This window comes from Prionailurus bengalensis, chromosome B4, assembly GCF_016509475.1.
Source record: "Prionailurus bengalensis isolate Pbe53 chromosome B4, Fcat_Pben_1.1_paternal_pri, whole genome shotgun sequence".
NCBI classification, from domain to species: Eukaryota; Metazoa; Chordata; class Mammalia; order Carnivora; family Felidae; genus Prionailurus; species Prionailurus bengalensis.
Genome location: NC_057358.1, coordinates 133,036,142 through 133,052,002, shown reverse-complemented (window position 1 = coordinate 133,052,002; position 15,861 = coordinate 133,036,142). Strand labels below are relative to the sequence as shown.

Sequence of the window (15,861 nt, the reverse complement as noted above, 5' to 3'; positions counted from 1 at the left end):
GCAAAGCTGGCTGGCTGGCAGCCACCCGGGTGGTGGGGGCGGCACTCACATGGTGAAGTTCTCCTCCAGGAAGCAGCGGTTACGCAGCAGGCCCGCCCAGAGCTGCACGCCGATGATGCCGAAGATGAAGAAGACGAAGAAGCAGAGCAGGAGGACATTCCCCAGCATGGGCAGCGTGTCCAGGAGCAGGTTCACCAGGATCCGCATACCTGTGAGTGGGGGAGGGTAGAGAGACCGTCAGCCTTGGGAGCAGAAGTCCCAGGAGGACAGAGAGAGAGCAGGGTTAGAGAAACAGAGACAAGGGCACGGAGAGGAGAGGTGGGGACAGCGGGCAGGGGCTCCTTGGGGCTCCCAGCCTGCTCAGGGGCCATTAAGCAGACCTTCTCCTTGATGTCTGCCCCTCTGCCCAGAGGCCGCAGAAATGGCTCTGGGCCCCACCACTCTTTCACCAGATTCTGGATGAAAAAGCAGGTGTTTACGGGGCACTGTTTATGTGCCAAACTCTCTTCTGGGTAATGCACAAATCTGATGTCCTTCAGAGACCTTGAGCCAGTCCCTTCCCCTCTTAGAAGAGAAGGTCCTCAGCAAAGGGGCCCAAGAAGACAGCAGCCACCCTGCAAAGGCTCCCCAGCTCAAGAGCCGCACCCAACTCTCCTGACGCTCCCACCCCACAGAGCAAATGGGGGAACGCACTCCACCTCCAGCCCCATCCCACTCTTACCACCCTTCACGTCTACTTCCCTATCCTTCCCTTTGGCCCCTCCTGCCCTGGGCTGACCCATCCACATGCCCTCTCCCTTTCCACAGGCTCAGTCCCAACCCCTGGCACCCCCCACCCCTCCGTCTGCCCCCTTGACTCCACGAATGGAGCTCTGGACACCCCAGTCAATGCAGAATCCACAGGAGCACAAACCCCAGGCAGATGGGTCACCTCCCTGGTTTGGCCCAGCCACCTTTCCCAGCCCTAAGAAAACATCCCCACTCCCCCACTCTAGTCCCCATGGTTTGCCTGGGCTGCCGTGGAGATCACATGACATGGGCCTGACCAATCAGCACATCCCGTTCCTCTAGCCCCAGTGATTGGTCCAGAATAGGCATGTGACCCCAGCCAGGACCAATGAGGGTCAACCCTGAGACTTCAGCTGGAACTACAGGGGGAAATGCTCTCTTTGAGCAGAGGTTGCCAGCTGGGCCGACTTAAGGCCGGAGCTGCTGGGCCCATCTTGCCTCAGCAGGGCAGCACCCGCCTACAATTGAAGCCAGCCCAGGAAAAACAGAGCCCAGGACACAACAGGGACAATTCTTGACAACAGCCTGGAAGGACTGCAGGAGGTGAACCTTATGAAATTGCTGTAAAATGTGCAGGTACAATACCATGAATTTTTCTTGGGAGAAGATCCACACCAGTGTCTGCGGTCCCAAAGAGGGTCAGGAGTGATGGGTCACTCTTGAGCACATACCTTCCAAGCTCCTGTGAGATCTGACTCTACCTACCTCTCTAGCTTCAGATCTCTCTCTCTCTCTCTCTCTCTCTCTCTCTCTCTCTCTCTTTCTCTCTCTCTCTCTCTCTCTCACACACACACACACACACACACACACACACACACCCTCTCACCAATTTGCATCCTATGGTTAGCAGTACCAAATTATTTGAAGTTCCCTAAACATATTATGGGATTTCACACCTCCATGCTTTTACTCATGCTTTCTGGAACACTCTTCCATCTCTCTTATGCCTGGTGAACCCCTATTCAACCACCACAGCCCAGCTGAAGCTCTATTTTCCCTCTGTAAAGACTTCCCCTACCCTTTCACATTCCATCCCAGGTAGAGTCCATCCCTCTCTCTTCTGCTCTGGGCAATCTCAGCGCCTCTGACCTAGGGTGACTTGCACAGTTGTGCAAGTTGCATACCGCACAATCTCGGAGGCCCCATTCACTACGTAGCCTTCTAGCGCTAGTGTATTATTATTTGTTTACCCCTTCCTCTTCCATTGGGCTGTAAGCTCCTGGGAGCAGGACCTGTGTCCAGTCAGCATTCTCAGAACCCGGCAGTTCCTAGCCCAGAACAAAGCCTCAGCCAACATTTGTTGAATACGTGATGAGTCATGAGGAAAGAATGGAAGATTGGAGAAGGGAGGATGAAAAGATGGTGACAAGGAGAACAGTGGCCCTATTCAGATTTTTATTTATTCCAGGGGTGATGCTAAGGTGGTTGTTAACGAGGGTAGTTATTTCGGATTTGCATCACGAGCTCCGTGTGGAGTGATTTCCAATCGATAATTAATGCCTGCCCCGTCCTCCCTCCCCACAAAACTAGGTCAGCCTCCTCCCGGAGAAGGCAATGGGTCTCCCTGGCAGCCTGCGAGTTGAGAGCAGGCCAGGGTGACTGAGGGCTGAATACCCCACCCCCACCCTCACCCTCAATAGGGATAGCCCAGGGAGCGTTGGGAAGGGAAACAAGGAAATAGACCAAGCACCCTTGCGATCCATCCAAATCCGGGCACCTTCCTGGAGGGACTGACTTGAGCTGGGCCCTGCAGGATGACAGGAGCTTGTGGCAAACGCACAAAGGTATGACCGTTCAGAGAGCGCATCGAGGCCATGCTTGGGGGTGGCCGCAAAGCGGGATCTAAGGAGCGAGGGGCCCTGGGCTAGGGGACTGGTCAGGGAAGGCCATGAGCAGATTCTAAGCAGGCCGAGCCCTTGGACAGGGCAGTCCTAGAGGATGGGACAGCGGCAGGACGCAAGCAGCCATGTGAGAAGGGGTTGGGTCAGAAAGGCCTTGAGGGAGCAGGTGGCTCTGAGCCACCCCAGCCTGACTGCTCCATGGCTGCCCCCCCCACCCCCCAGCCTTTGTTGCTCGATTAATTACATTTCCCTTGTTCTCCAGGATATTGAAATTCTGAAAGGCTCCTCAAAACCTGCCTGGCTGGCTTCCCTGAATGGCAGCCCGTCCGTCCCCCTTCCCCTCCTCCCTCTGCCAAGCCAGGCCCCAGCTCACTCCACGGCCCTCCCTTGGGCCCAGGGAGTCCCAGGGCCACTGAGCCAAGGCATAATTAGCTAATTAGGGACTCAGAACGAATCCATCTTTCCGTGCCAGGGAAAAGGGGCCACAGGATTAGGGAGTCAGGGAGGACCCCGCGAGACCCCAGCTAATCCTCCTTTTATGCCTGCAGTCAAGTAATTAGCTAAGGCACGTCCTCGGATGGTTCCTCTCTGCCCTCAGTTCCCCCGGCACTGGGCTCAGAAGGTGGAGGCAGAGAGGAGAGGCAGAGAAAGAAATGGAGACAGAGGACAGAGATGGAGACAAAGACCAAGAAAGGCAAAGACAGAGATGTCTGCCTCAGACCATCCTTCCTACTCAAGTCGAAGCACACCTATCCCCAGCCCAGCCCTCCTCCAGGCGGTCTCTGATTTCCACCCCACACCAGTGAAGCCTTCCTGCCTCCAGTTCCCCCAGGTGTTCACTCACCATCGCTCAAGATGAACTTATCTGGTTTTGCTTTCTTAGTGTGATGCCTCGGGCCTTCGGCCTGGGGTAGAGGCCAGGACCAGACTCCCTGGCAACCCCATGAGTGTGGCTGAAGGCCCTGCTTCCCCGGGCGAGAGGGGAAAGAGGACCCCAGAGTCCCCAGGACATCCAGTGCTTTGGTGAGTGCCCAGAGCACCAGCCCAGGACGGGACGCCTGGGTGCCACTCCTGGTGGGGCAGCCCTGAGGCCGGCCTTGCCCCCGCAGGGCCCCAGTGGCCTCATCTACAGAAGACAGTGGTTCCCATCCGGTCAGCCTCTCGAGGCTGGGACGGGACCTCAGAGGAGGAGCCCCCAGAGCCAGAAGCCGCCAGCAGTCCCTCCACCCCCGTGGGGAAGGTACAAATTCTTAGCCCATCCCCAAGCCCCTACGCACAGGCCCCAGCCTGTCTCCCCAGCCGCACCTCCCTCTGCTCACCACCCCACATCTAACCCTGCGGCTCCAGCCGGACTGGCAGACGCCCCCAGCATCCCTACTCTTCACCCTCACACACACACTGCCCCCACCGACAGCACCCTCCCCCATCACCACCTCCAGGATTCCTATTACTAGTACCCTGTTGGGCGGGCGGGGGGGTGCAATGCTAGGTCCACTCCCCAGGACCAGCAGCACCCCATGCCGGTGTGACCTAGCCAGGCTGACCCCCTTCCAGCCCCCCGGAAAGCCCTCACACACACTCACAAGGTCATCTCCCTTCCTTTCTTAGACCTCGGCTGACTGGTCCTCTTTTCTGGCCCCTGGGCTGGGCTGGTAGCCCTGCAGTGAGCTGCCCACTGCCCTGCCCTCCCTCCATCACAGCACTTATTACGCTGTCGGCCTTCGTCAGCTCATGGCTCTGCCCAAACTGACCGCATCCTAAGCAGGAGGCCCAGAAGGGGTGTTCCGCATCCTCCGATCTAGCCCGGGGCCTGGCAGAGTGGCCCCCGAGGATGGCCACGAAGGAGTGGCGGATGGGTGGATGGATCCATTCGACCAATATTTAGTGAGGACCTACTACGTGCCAGGCGCTGTTCTAGGTTCTAGGGGTGCATCGGTTAAAACAAACAAGTGAATAAACGGACCAAGTCCCCTGCTCCCAGGAGGTGGACATTCTAGATACGGGTAGGGAGAGACAAAACCACACACATACTAAATAAATAAGTACATCTCCTCATTTGTTGGATGGTGTTAACGAAAACAGCAAGTGGAGGAGCGGAAAGGGACGGGGGGGGGTGCCAGGCTGGGCCAGGGGTAGGACAGGTACAACCTGGGGGCCCGAAAGGCCTCGCTCGCAAGACGATACAGGGCACAGACTCACAGGAGGTAAGGGAGTCAGCTGCGTGCCCCTCTGGGAAGAGCTCTCTAGGCAGGTGGAACAGCCAGGGCAAAGACCCAGAGGTGGGGATGAATCAAGGAACACCCACCCAGGAGGCCAGCATGGCCGGAGGGAAGCGAATGAGAGGTGGCGGAAATGGGACTGCCCCGCAGGTGTGAGAACTCCGGCCCCTGTTCCACCGAGCGTCACGCGCAGAAGACAGACATAGCTGAGGAGGGTTTGAAAGATCACCCCAGCTGCGGGGGCAGGTGGACTATGGCCGCCCGGGGTGGGAGAAGGCGACCCATAAGCAGACAGCCTGCAGGATGGTGTATAATCGCCCACATGTGACCCCCGGCCTGTGCACACACAGCTCAGGAAGGGGGGCCAGGCCTGTGGGCTCGGTGGCCATATGGCTGTTGCCTCCTGAGGACAGCCCTGCCCTCCCCTGGAACAGAAATGGGGAGCGCTGGGTGGGGGCAGGGGGAGGGGCAAGAGAGCTGTGGCCCTGCTCGTGCCCTCCCTGCCAGGCTTCCTGAGTGACTCTCGGGGGCACTGAGCCTCCCGTCCATCTGTTCCCATCCCGCCCGGCCTCGCCAGGCCATCGCTCACCTGCCCCTCTGATAATCCACATCTGGCTGGGTCCAGATGACGATGACAGTGGAGGTAGGGGACGTGGCTAAACTCTGGAGCTATTTTGAAGGTCGAGAGATTGATGGGATGTTGGCAGGGGTTGGAGGAAGAGAGGAGGCAGGGCACCTCCAAGGTCTGCAGCCTGAGGACAGAGCCACAGAGCAGCCGTCGCGGGGGACAGGACTCTTGGAGCGCCTGGTACACGTCCATGTGAAGCCATTTCATAGGCTCGTGGGGCCTGGGTTTCAGGGGAGAGGAATGTAGCCTAGAAGTATCATGTGGGTGCATCAGGGTAGAGAGAGTCTCTGGATGGCATTTAAAGTTGGGAGCTGGATGGGGCGCCTGGGTGGCTCAGTCGGTTAAGCGTCCGACTTCGGCTCGGGTCATGATCTCACGGTCCGTGAGTTCGAGCCCCGCGTCGGGCTCTGTGCTGACTGCTCAGAGCCTGGAGCCTGTTTCAGATTCTGTGTCTCCCTCTCTGTCTGAACCTCCCCCGTTCATGCTCTGTCTCTCTCTGTCTCAAAAATAAATAAACATTAAATAAATAAATAAATAAATAAATAAATAAATAAATATAAATAAAGTTGGGAGCTAGAGGGAGACGGACAGTGGGCAAACTGATGGAAGCTGCTCAACCTTTTCACCCCTTTTCACCGGACACCCCTAGACCAGACCCTCTGCTCAGGAGAAGCTGGGCAGCAGTCAGCCAAGAGGGGGTGGCAGCGGGGGACCTGGAAGGAGGTGGGGGGCGGGCTTCCTGAGACACATCTCCCCTGGAGGTCCGGGGTGCTGTCTGCAGACAAGAGCTGTCAGCCCAGATTAGCGCAGCCACTCTGCCAGACCAGCTCAAGTAGAAAGAACCCGATCTGCGCCAGCCTCCACCAGGGGTGCAGCCCGCAGCCAGGAGAAAGGGTGCCAGGCTGAGGGCAAAGGGGGCCGAGGCTGTGGCTGGCCCAGGGGCGACCCCCTCTCGGAGGCCTGGCTAGGTCAGGGGAGGGTGCTGAGCGAACGGGAGAGGCCGTCTGCTGTTCCTGCCATTGCCAAGGCCAACTAATCAGGGGCACAGTGGGTGCCAGGGAGGCCCAGCCGGGCAGCATAAGGCCGTGCTGCTGAGGACACAGCTGCTGGCCCCAGTCCAACGGAGGAGGGGCCTGGGAGCTGATGAGGGGCCTCGGTGCCCCCTCCTGAGTTGGGAACAGATGCCAGCCAAGGAGTGTGCGCCCCTAACCCTCTATCCCCGTGCTCACGCCCCAGGGTGGTCCTAGCCCCTGTCCCACAGAAGGTCCCCGAACCCACTGTGGCCCAAAGAACTCCCACTCATTCTTCAAATGTCCTGTTCCCCTCTCCTCTATAAAACCTCCTCAAAGTAAATATTAGTGATCCTTCCCCTCAGTCCCTGCTGCCTCCATTAGAGCATGTGTCCCACTGGCCCATAGGTCCTGACTAGGGTATCTGCCTGCAGAGAATGGGCTATGTCTACTCTCCATGGCCCCTTAGTGAATGCTACTTTGGATGAATGAATGAATGAATGAATGAATGAATAGTAGCCCACTCCCTTGACCTGGTATCCTGTGCAGGAATTGCTCCCTCCTGATTTGTAGAGTAGAACTTGAACTTGATTGCAGGGGAGGGGCAGAACAGCTCTCACCCTGCCCTCACCCCCCTAGCATTTCCCCTTTCACACACCTGGCGTCTCTTCCTGTTCCCAGGTCAGGGTCTCACTAGGTGTTCTGGCCTCGTGTTTTCCCACCTACCTCCCTCTCTTCCAAGAAGGCAGCAGCCCTGGGGAAATCAGGCCCTGCACCCATCTCCCCTCCTCTCTCCCCCACTCCTCCCCTCCCTCCCTTCCCCCTGGGGGCTGCCAGGCCTTTCTCTGCAGGGTGGCTTGGGAGCCCCTGTGGGCACCAAGGACAGACAGCCCTGAAGTCCAAGGTGTGGCCTGGGGTGGAAGCCTCCTCCAGCTGCCCCCAAGACCCAAGGAAACACACACTTCAAGCGAAACTGCCCAGATTTTCACGCAAACTCTGTTTCAAAGTGAGTCTCCCAGCTTCCTTTCCGACAGATGCCCCGCAAAGCAGAATCCAAGAAGAAATCCTGGGGCCTCCTTCACCCATGCTCAGAATGGCTGGCCTAACCACAGCCCAGCCGGGCATGAACCTGGGCGGAAAGGGCCAGAGCAGGCCTGGGGTGAGGGGCATGGTGCCCAGCCGTGAATTCAGGGCCCCTCGGCCTGACGGGCAATTGAAAACGTGCCTGTAAGACCAGATCATTCGAACACCTCTCATTCTGAAACCGGGGCTCTGAGGATCTCTGAAACCAAGAGTCTAGGATTCTGAGGCTTGACGAGTCTAAGATTCTCTATGACTCTCAGCAAGATTAATCCCACCAGGATCCCACGCAATCAGTATACGGCACGGGTACCTTACCAGGAGCCAGTGTTGTGCGGACATTTTGCTGCCCTGGTCTAGCAAGGGAGGGCTGGGACCCCATTTTATGGGTGGGGAAACTGAGGCCTGAGAGGCGGAGCCACTGCTCCAAGATCCCAGATGCAAACCCTAGTCTAACTGCTGTGGATGCTGTGATCTGTAGCCCCAACACTGGGACCCTCCTCCCTCTGTGTGAGAAGCTGGGATGGGCCGGTTCACTGGGCACCTGCTGTACTCCTGGGGTGCAGACTAACTCACGTGGAGGTGCTACGTGCATCCTCATTGTGCAGACAGGGGACCGGAGCAAGAGAGGAACCTTTCCCCAGGTCCCGAAGCTAATTAATGCAGGACCAAGCTTTGAAGACTGGCAGGAATGTTCTGTATGAACCGCTCTGCACCCCTGCCTCCTGCCTAGACTTGTCCCCGTCAGGTCGCACAGAGCCCAGTGCCACAGGAGCTCTGTGCTCTTGACAGCGGAAGGTGTTCAGAAAGGGCCCCGAGGGCATCACTTCTGCTTTGACCCTGGAGGTGGGCAGGGACTTTCCTGATGCCCTGCAGATGGTGTGGCTGTCTGGGATGCTACAAGTCACAGGGAGGAGAAGGCTGTAGAAAGGAGCAAAAAGCTCTGGGGTCGTGAGAACACGGGTTCAAGTCCGACCTCAGACCCCCCCTTCCCCCACCGCTATGTGGCCTTGGGCACTTCACTCAATCACTCTCTGCCTCGGTTTCCACATCTGTAAGTGGGCATCGTAATGGCACCAACATCCTAGAGCTGTTACGAAACAAGATGATACAGCCAGGCAAAGCACCGTGGCGAACTTGCCCGTTTCAGCCATTTATCATTATTAGTAAATCCCTAGAAGATGTGGAAAGCTCCCTTCCCGCCTTCCCCTGACACACGGCCCCCTGCCCACCCAACATTTCCACCTTCTGCACGTGCAGGTCGGTCTGCCAAAAATGCCCTCTCCAACCCTCTGTGTGCTTGGTGATCGTCTCCCCAAATCAGCCTCCGCAAAGATGCCCTGATGCCCCCGCCCTGTCCTCAGTGTTCTAGTACCTTCTCACAAGAGTAACGCCTACTGACCACTTACTGCACCCAAAGTTCTATGCTAAGCTCTTTACACACATGATGGCATTTCATTCTTACAAAACCGTATAGAAATTGGTATTATTAACCCCATCTTTCTGTTGGAAAATGGAGGCCTGGAGAGGAGCATGGGGGCCCAAGGCCCCACAATGGGCAAGTGGAAGGCCTGGGGCTAGAACCTGGGCCTGCGCGTGTGGAGCAGAGCTTCAGCTCCTGGTGCCCCAGCTGGGACCTGCCGGTGGCCTCCCCCCATAGCTCTGCCGGCCTTGCCTCCCTGTCTGTGGGCCCCGCCCTGGGAGCACATTTCCTGCCTCTCTGCATCACCGCCACCCCAGGCCCAGCCCAGAGGCCCCTGCACAGGGGTGGGTTATTGCTGAACCCGGGACTGTGAGCTGGGTGAGCTCTGAGGGTGGGCAGTGGCCCAGGCCAGGCTCAGTGTCCCCAGCAGCTTCCCACAAGCCTCCCGGCCTCCCTCGCACCCCTCTCCACAGCCGGGGCTGAGGCGCAGGCTGGTCGACTCTAGATGTGGGCCAGCAACTCAGACTCAGTGGGCTCAGGGCCTAGCAGTGACTAGGCTGGTTTCTTACTGGAGAAAAAAGGGCACTTTTCATATTTAAATGGCATGGCATGGCCAATGGGCTTTGGGAGGCACCACAACATGCTTAAGGGGTGTGCAGGCCTAAGGGGTGTGCAGGCCGAGTGAGGAGTGAGGCCCGGAGCGAGGCCTGGAGTTGCCTGATTGCCCGGATGGCGCACTTTTAGAGATGATCCAGCCCCATCTTGCCAAGGCCCAGAAAAGGATAGTGATTTATGAAGGCCACAGCAAGGAACCAGAACCCAGCCTCCTGACTCGCAATCTGGTGCTTTCCTCTCTCCCTCCCTCCCTCCCCAACCTTCTCCTCCATGCCCCGCTTCCCTTTAGCCATCAAAGGCAGAGCACCGGCCTGGACCCAGACCTGTGGGGCCAGGTGGAGGGCCAAGGTTTGTCAAGAGCACCATGACTCCCAGGTGCCCCATCCGTCCTGGGCAAAGTCAAGAACTACACATTAATCCAGTCCCTCCTCTTGCTTTGTGCAAGAGTAGAGAAACTGAGGTCCAGAGACACGAGGGGGGGGCGGGGGAGGGGGGACGGACACTTCCCAGGTCACACAGCAGGCTCCCAGCAGAGCCAACAACCAGCACTTGCATTCCCTGACAACCCAACTAAGTCCTCCTGGCGGATCATGCGGAGGCTTTTGCAGCCGTTGCTGTCCTTTTTAAATTGCAAGTAGCCACCCCGCTCTCCACGGTTTTGCAATTAATAGCCCATAATTTCACTAGCGCCAACTCCCTAGGCTGCCACCTAGTGGCCAAGCTGAAAGCCACAGGCCATGGTTGAAAAGAGGGCGCCCCCGGGGGCCGAAGAAACTCTAAAGACAAAGAGGAGGACTTGGAATGTTTCAGGGCAACATCTAGAGAAAAAGGAGGCAAGCAACCGAATCTCTCTAGAAGGCACTTGTAAGAACCTGTGCCACCCCCCCCCCATGCCACCCGTTCGCTGGCGACTCGGGGCAGAGGGCAAAGCTGTCCCTCCTGTAAAGGAAGGGATGAACCACCCAACCCCGCTCTAACAGCCTGAGGCTCCTGTTAATTAAATTCCTCATCAGTGTGAATTCATCTTAAGGTCTCTTTCCCAGGGGAGCGCAGGGTGGTTTCTAAGTGGGGGGAGGGGACGGACGCATCGGGTATGGTTTGGATCCCGGAGGGTCTGTGCCCCCAACGCTCCCCCACGCCGGGGTCTGAGCCATTCTTTGCCAGCTGCGAGGCGCAGTCAGCTCTGAGCAGGAAACACATTCCCCATCGACGGGGCCCGGGCCTCCCAGTCTCGCCCGTTAGCAGGCAGGAGGCCCCACGGGAAGAGGCCGAACTCCTCTCTGGGTGCTCCAGGCCACGCAGCCTCCAAAACTGGAGTCTCCGGGAGCAAGGGGCCCATCGCCGTCCTTCTCCAGAGAACCAGGCAGGCTGGTGCTGGGGACCCAGAAGTGACCTCCACAGCCAGGAGCCGCCTAATGAGCTCCTCACTCGGGGCAGTGAGAGAGGGAGGAAGGGGGCCCAGGGAGAGACACAGGCGCCACCCACCTCACGTGCGCACACACACGTGCACACACGTGGTCGCCTGTGGTCACAGAGACCCTCATACCCACGTGCATGCACACCCGGATGTACAGAAACTCCCCCTTGGAGACCCGCATCCTGTCCCCTCCTCTCGTAAACCTTCTCTTCTCAAATGTCCCGTCACATCGCTGTTCCGGGGCCGTCAGATCCCACCCTCGCCCAGTGTGTCCACTTCATACATATCTACCGAGCGACTCGAACACACCAGGGGTCGCTGCGGGCGCCCTGTGAATGAAGTCCGCCTTGCGGCCAGCTTCCTCGGAGAAGGGGGTGGGACATGAGGGAGAGGAACACACACTGCAGAAGGTGTGCCCGTTAGAAACTCGGGCTCCAAGTTCCCTGCCGTGTGACCTTGGACTGGTCACGGCCCTCTCTGGACCTCATTTTCCTCATCTGCTAAATGGGCTAAAGATGGCTTTGAACTAGGAGCCTCGCAGGATTGGTGGGGGTGGAAGGGGTTGAGAGAAGCTGGCGCTTAGGGTGACCTCGCCGGATGTCCCTCCCCTGCCCCCAAGAGTCTCCCAGGGCAGGGGGAAGCGACCGACGTGGTACCACTGAACCGCTCCTCCCCCCGTCGCCGATAGCTTTGGTTCTCATCACTCACCCCTACCCCCGCCCCTGCCTCCCAACCCCTCCCTCAGGACCTTTGTGGTAGCCCTCAGGGCCCCCTGGGATTTCCCAGCAGGTCAACATATGTGTGGGGAGATGACCCTGTATGTGCGACCTTGAGACGCCAAGAGCCCCCAGGCTCCCTTCGGACTTTGCCCAACCGGAGCCGGCCTGCCCGTCTCAGAACAAAGCCATAGTCTGGCCACCCTCCTGGCCACCTTGCTCCACAAATACCCTGGAGCATGGCCTCCCCTGCGCTACCAGGCCTGCCGACAATCAGGCCAGCCCCAGCCTGTCTGGGGAGAGGTCGGCTGGATAGGGCAGGTGACAAAGCCCCAAGGCCCCAGGGTTGAGAATTGGGGGAGTAAGGACCACTCTGACCGTGGAGGAGGAAGAGGTGCTAGGGGCCCTCCCCTCTTCTGCAGATGGGGAAACTGAGGCTCAGACAAGGAAGAGAAGCAAGCGTTTGGATAGAACCAAGGAAAGAGTTGGGCTCAGGACGGACAGAACTCCATGCAGAACCCTGTCCTGCCACTGAATTGCGGTGACACCATGCAAGCCGCTCTGAGCCTTACACGGCGAGTTGAGAGGCTCTGAGTTAGGCATCCGTATGTCAAATACCACACAGGAGGTAGGCAGGTCTCATAAAAGTCCCTGTCCTTCCCTGACGGCTGAAACCCCATGCAGGCCAGGTACTCCCCTCCCCCTCTCCTTCCCCATCCCCCATCCTATTCCTAACTCAGGGTAGCAGAAAGAACACAGTTCAGGGAGTCAGGAGGCCTCTTGAGCAAGTTACCTCGTGTCTCCAAGTCTTGGTCTCTTTATCTCTGTTTTCCTGTGAATGGCCCACCTCCCTCACAGACAGATTATAAGGCTCAAGAGAAATCATGGAGATGAAAAGCTTTGAAAACTATGAATCTGGGTAGATGTCGGGGCTTGTTGTTATAACATAACCTTCCGGCACTAGGCAGGCAGACAGATGGATGGAGGGCTGGGTCCTCGCGTGGGTCAGCAGACACGCGGTGGGGGGTGATGGGGCTTGAGTTCTAAATCAGCACGAGCTGGGATCCCCTCCTCACTGAAATGCTGCCCGATACTCTCAAACTAAGCAGCTTCTTTTCACACATGTGTCCACCTTGATAGCCACCCCCCCCCCCATGAGGAACCTTGTCCCTAAAAAGCCAGACTCCCCAGAATGCTGCAATCTGAGTTCTTTTGGGCCTCAGAGGTGTCAGGACCACTCTCCAGCATCTTCAGGCCCAAATACTGGCCCATGAGCCTGGTGGGAGGAGGACCCACATCTGTCCAGTCGCTGAAGGACCCCTGTACCCAGCACAGGCACCGGAAGGTGCAGGTGAGTCTTTTCTTAGTGCAGGAGTGGCTGATGGGGAGCGGGGAGGGGGGACCAACTCACTGGGCACACGGTTGATGGCTTTGAGGGGCCTCAGGACACGCACGGTGCGGATGGCCGACAGGTTGATGTTCTGGAGGTCCAGAGAGTACTCGACCATCCTGCAGAGAAAGGGGGGAGAGTGAGGGATGGAGCAGGAGGGACACTCAGGGCCATGGACTATTCCACGGCCATCTAGCCACCCATGCACACCCACCCGTGCCCGCAGCTGCCTGGAAGGGAGACATAAGGAAAGGGCTCAGAATCCTGGCTATGCCCCAGTCAGCTGTGTGGCCTGGACTGTCTCCTCCTAAGTGGAACCGGCTGTCTCTGCCTCCGACTGTCCTGGGGGTGCCATGGATGCGGTGGAGGGCAGAGTGAATGGAAGAGCGGAGAACTTGGGTCCCCACTGAGGGCCCAGCCCTGTGCCAGGTGCCTCTTGCCCCTGCTTTCCCAGCAGCCTCTAATCTGAAACAAGGAAGGTCAGCAGAGGAGAACCAAGGAGCTGGGAGACCCCCGGCTGACCCCAGGTGGTGACCGGAAACCCACACTATGGGCAGAGGCCTAGAGCTTATATCTTGCTTTATATCTCCCTTGGCCCTCAGGCCCCCAGCAAGCCTGGGTCAGATGCCCAGATTTACAGATGAGGAGAGGAGCTGGAGAGAGGTGACGTCACATGTCCCACGTCACCCAGCACCTGGGCAGAGGCTCAAGCCAGGCTCAGGCCACACCTGCCCCCCTCCCTCTCTGTTCTCCTGGCCTCTGAGCCCAACTGCGGGCTCACACCAGGCCAGGTGTCACAGGCCACATCTCCTGGGATGTGACAGGCACGCTGTACTTCGCTTGCAGGGAAAGCTCACTCTCTCCTGGGCATGCTCCCCGCAAGGCACCCAGGCTCCAGCTTCAAGGCTCACTGCGTGCCCCAGTCCAGGCCTTGGCACCCATTGTCCCTTCTGCCTGGAATGCTACCTCTCGCCTCTCTGTCCACCGAAACCTTACTCACGCTTCAAGGTTCCGGGCAGATGCCCCTGGAGTCCTGGAAGTTTTTCCACACCCGAGTCCACGATGAACCAAGCCAGTCTAGGCACCACAGACCCAAGTGACTCACAAGACCTGGCCCCAACCCTCGGGAGTACCCACTCGCACCAGGGAGAGACTCAAAGGCAGCAAGGATGACACTAGGGCCCTGGCCACTGCCTGAGTTCTCTCCTTCAGGACCTCATCAGACGGCCCTGCCCTCCCTCTCTACACTCGACCAGCCCTGAAGCTCCTTAGAGACAGTCGGCCTCCTCCAGGAAGTCTTCCCAGATCTCCACAGAAGGCAGATCTCTGAGGTCCCCTCTGCGGTCTCCTGACTTCCACCAGATCCTACCCGCTCAGTTGCTACCTGCCCCCACTTTTCTCCAGTGAAAGACAGGCTCCTGGGGCCTACGGCCTCGGCCTGACCCCAGGTGTCCAGCTCACCAGACCCTTCCTCCCCGTCCCCCCTCCCCCCCATCATCCACCCCGGGGCTCCCTCCAGCACTGCGGCCGGCTCCACCTGTCACCGCCGTCAGTGCAAACCTGTCCAATTGTTGTGGAGCCGCCGCCCCCTCCCGCTGCTTGAAGAATAATTGAGTGAAAGCTTCTTTGCCTGAAATGCCTCCATCCATCCCCCAGCTTTCTGGGGCACAGGCTCTGGCTCCCATGCTGGCTCTCTCTCACGCAGAGCCACACACACCTGCACACAACCGTCGGCGCGCGCACACACACACACACACACACACACACACACTCACTCCTCGGACACCCTGATCCACACACACTCCCGCCAGAGCCCAGTTTCGGAGAGGGGGCGTGACAAAAAAGTGACAGAGAACTAGAACTGGAGACGACCTGGGGTCCCCAAGGAAGGGAGGAGGAGGTGGAGGAGGGGAGGAGGGGGAGGGGAAGAGGCAGAAGTGGGAGGAGGAGGAGGGGGAGGAGGGGGAGGGGGAGGGGGAGGAAAGAGGGGTGCCAGGAGCGACAGCCTGGCAGAGAGGGAGCTGCAGGTTGAGGGTGGCCCAGGGGCAGCGGATGAGGAGAGAGGGTGATGTGAGAAGGAGGCCGAGGGAGCGGAGCTACAAGAGGATTCCGTGTGTGGGTGAGCCAACTGTCATTTTCATATTTTGTAGAAAGAGCTCTCCAGGCAGCCAGGGAGACGCGTGTGACGGAGGCACCGTGGGGGCGGCACACACAGCACACAAACAGGCGCTCACACTGGCACGGGCGCACACGCACCCTCACACCCCAGGCCTAGGAGAGCCCCCCCCCCCGCCGCCCAGCTCCAGCCACCCCCCCCCCCCACGCCCTGTGCCCCACCACCACCAGCCCTCTTCCTTCCGCCCTGGCTCCCTCCATCCTGCCAAGGGGGGGGGGGGGGCAGCACCAGGCCCTGGGGAGAGCGAGACCCCCAGAGCTCAGTTTATGCTTTGCTGGGGTGTGCTGGGGTGGGGGATCCCAGCCTCTGCCAGATTGAGCCCCCTCGGGATCCTTTGTTTTGGGAGCCCCAGGGCACACCTGCTGAGCTCTGGCAGGTGACAGCCCAGGATTTGTCCCCATCCCCATGAAGTCTCGCAATAAAAACAAATACATGCCTCGTAGAGGGGTGGCTAGACAAAGAAAACACATGGTTTTTGAGGGCCTGCCGCTTGCCAGGCAGTTCTCGTTCCTCACCTGCGTTAACCCGTTCGAGCCCCCCCTTTACTTGGATCCCAC

The 15,861-nt window shown here is 58.7% G+C and overlaps 1 protein-coding gene across 1 annotated transcript in view; it reads right to left on the bottom strand.

Moving 5' to 3' along the window:
* Nucleotides 1-15,861, bottom strand: part of CACNA1I (calcium voltage-gated channel subunit alpha1 I) — a 115,724-nt gene that overhangs the window by 53,198 nt on the left and 46,665 nt on the right. The window contains exons 5-6 of the mRNA XM_043562660.1: nt 13,150-13,247; nt 50-209 (exon numbers count right to left, since the gene is read on the bottom strand). Coding sequence (XP_043418595.1) covers nt 50-209; nt 13,150-13,247 — 258 coding nt within the window. The remainder of the gene's footprint in view (nt 1-49; nt 210-13,149; nt 13,248-15,861) is intronic.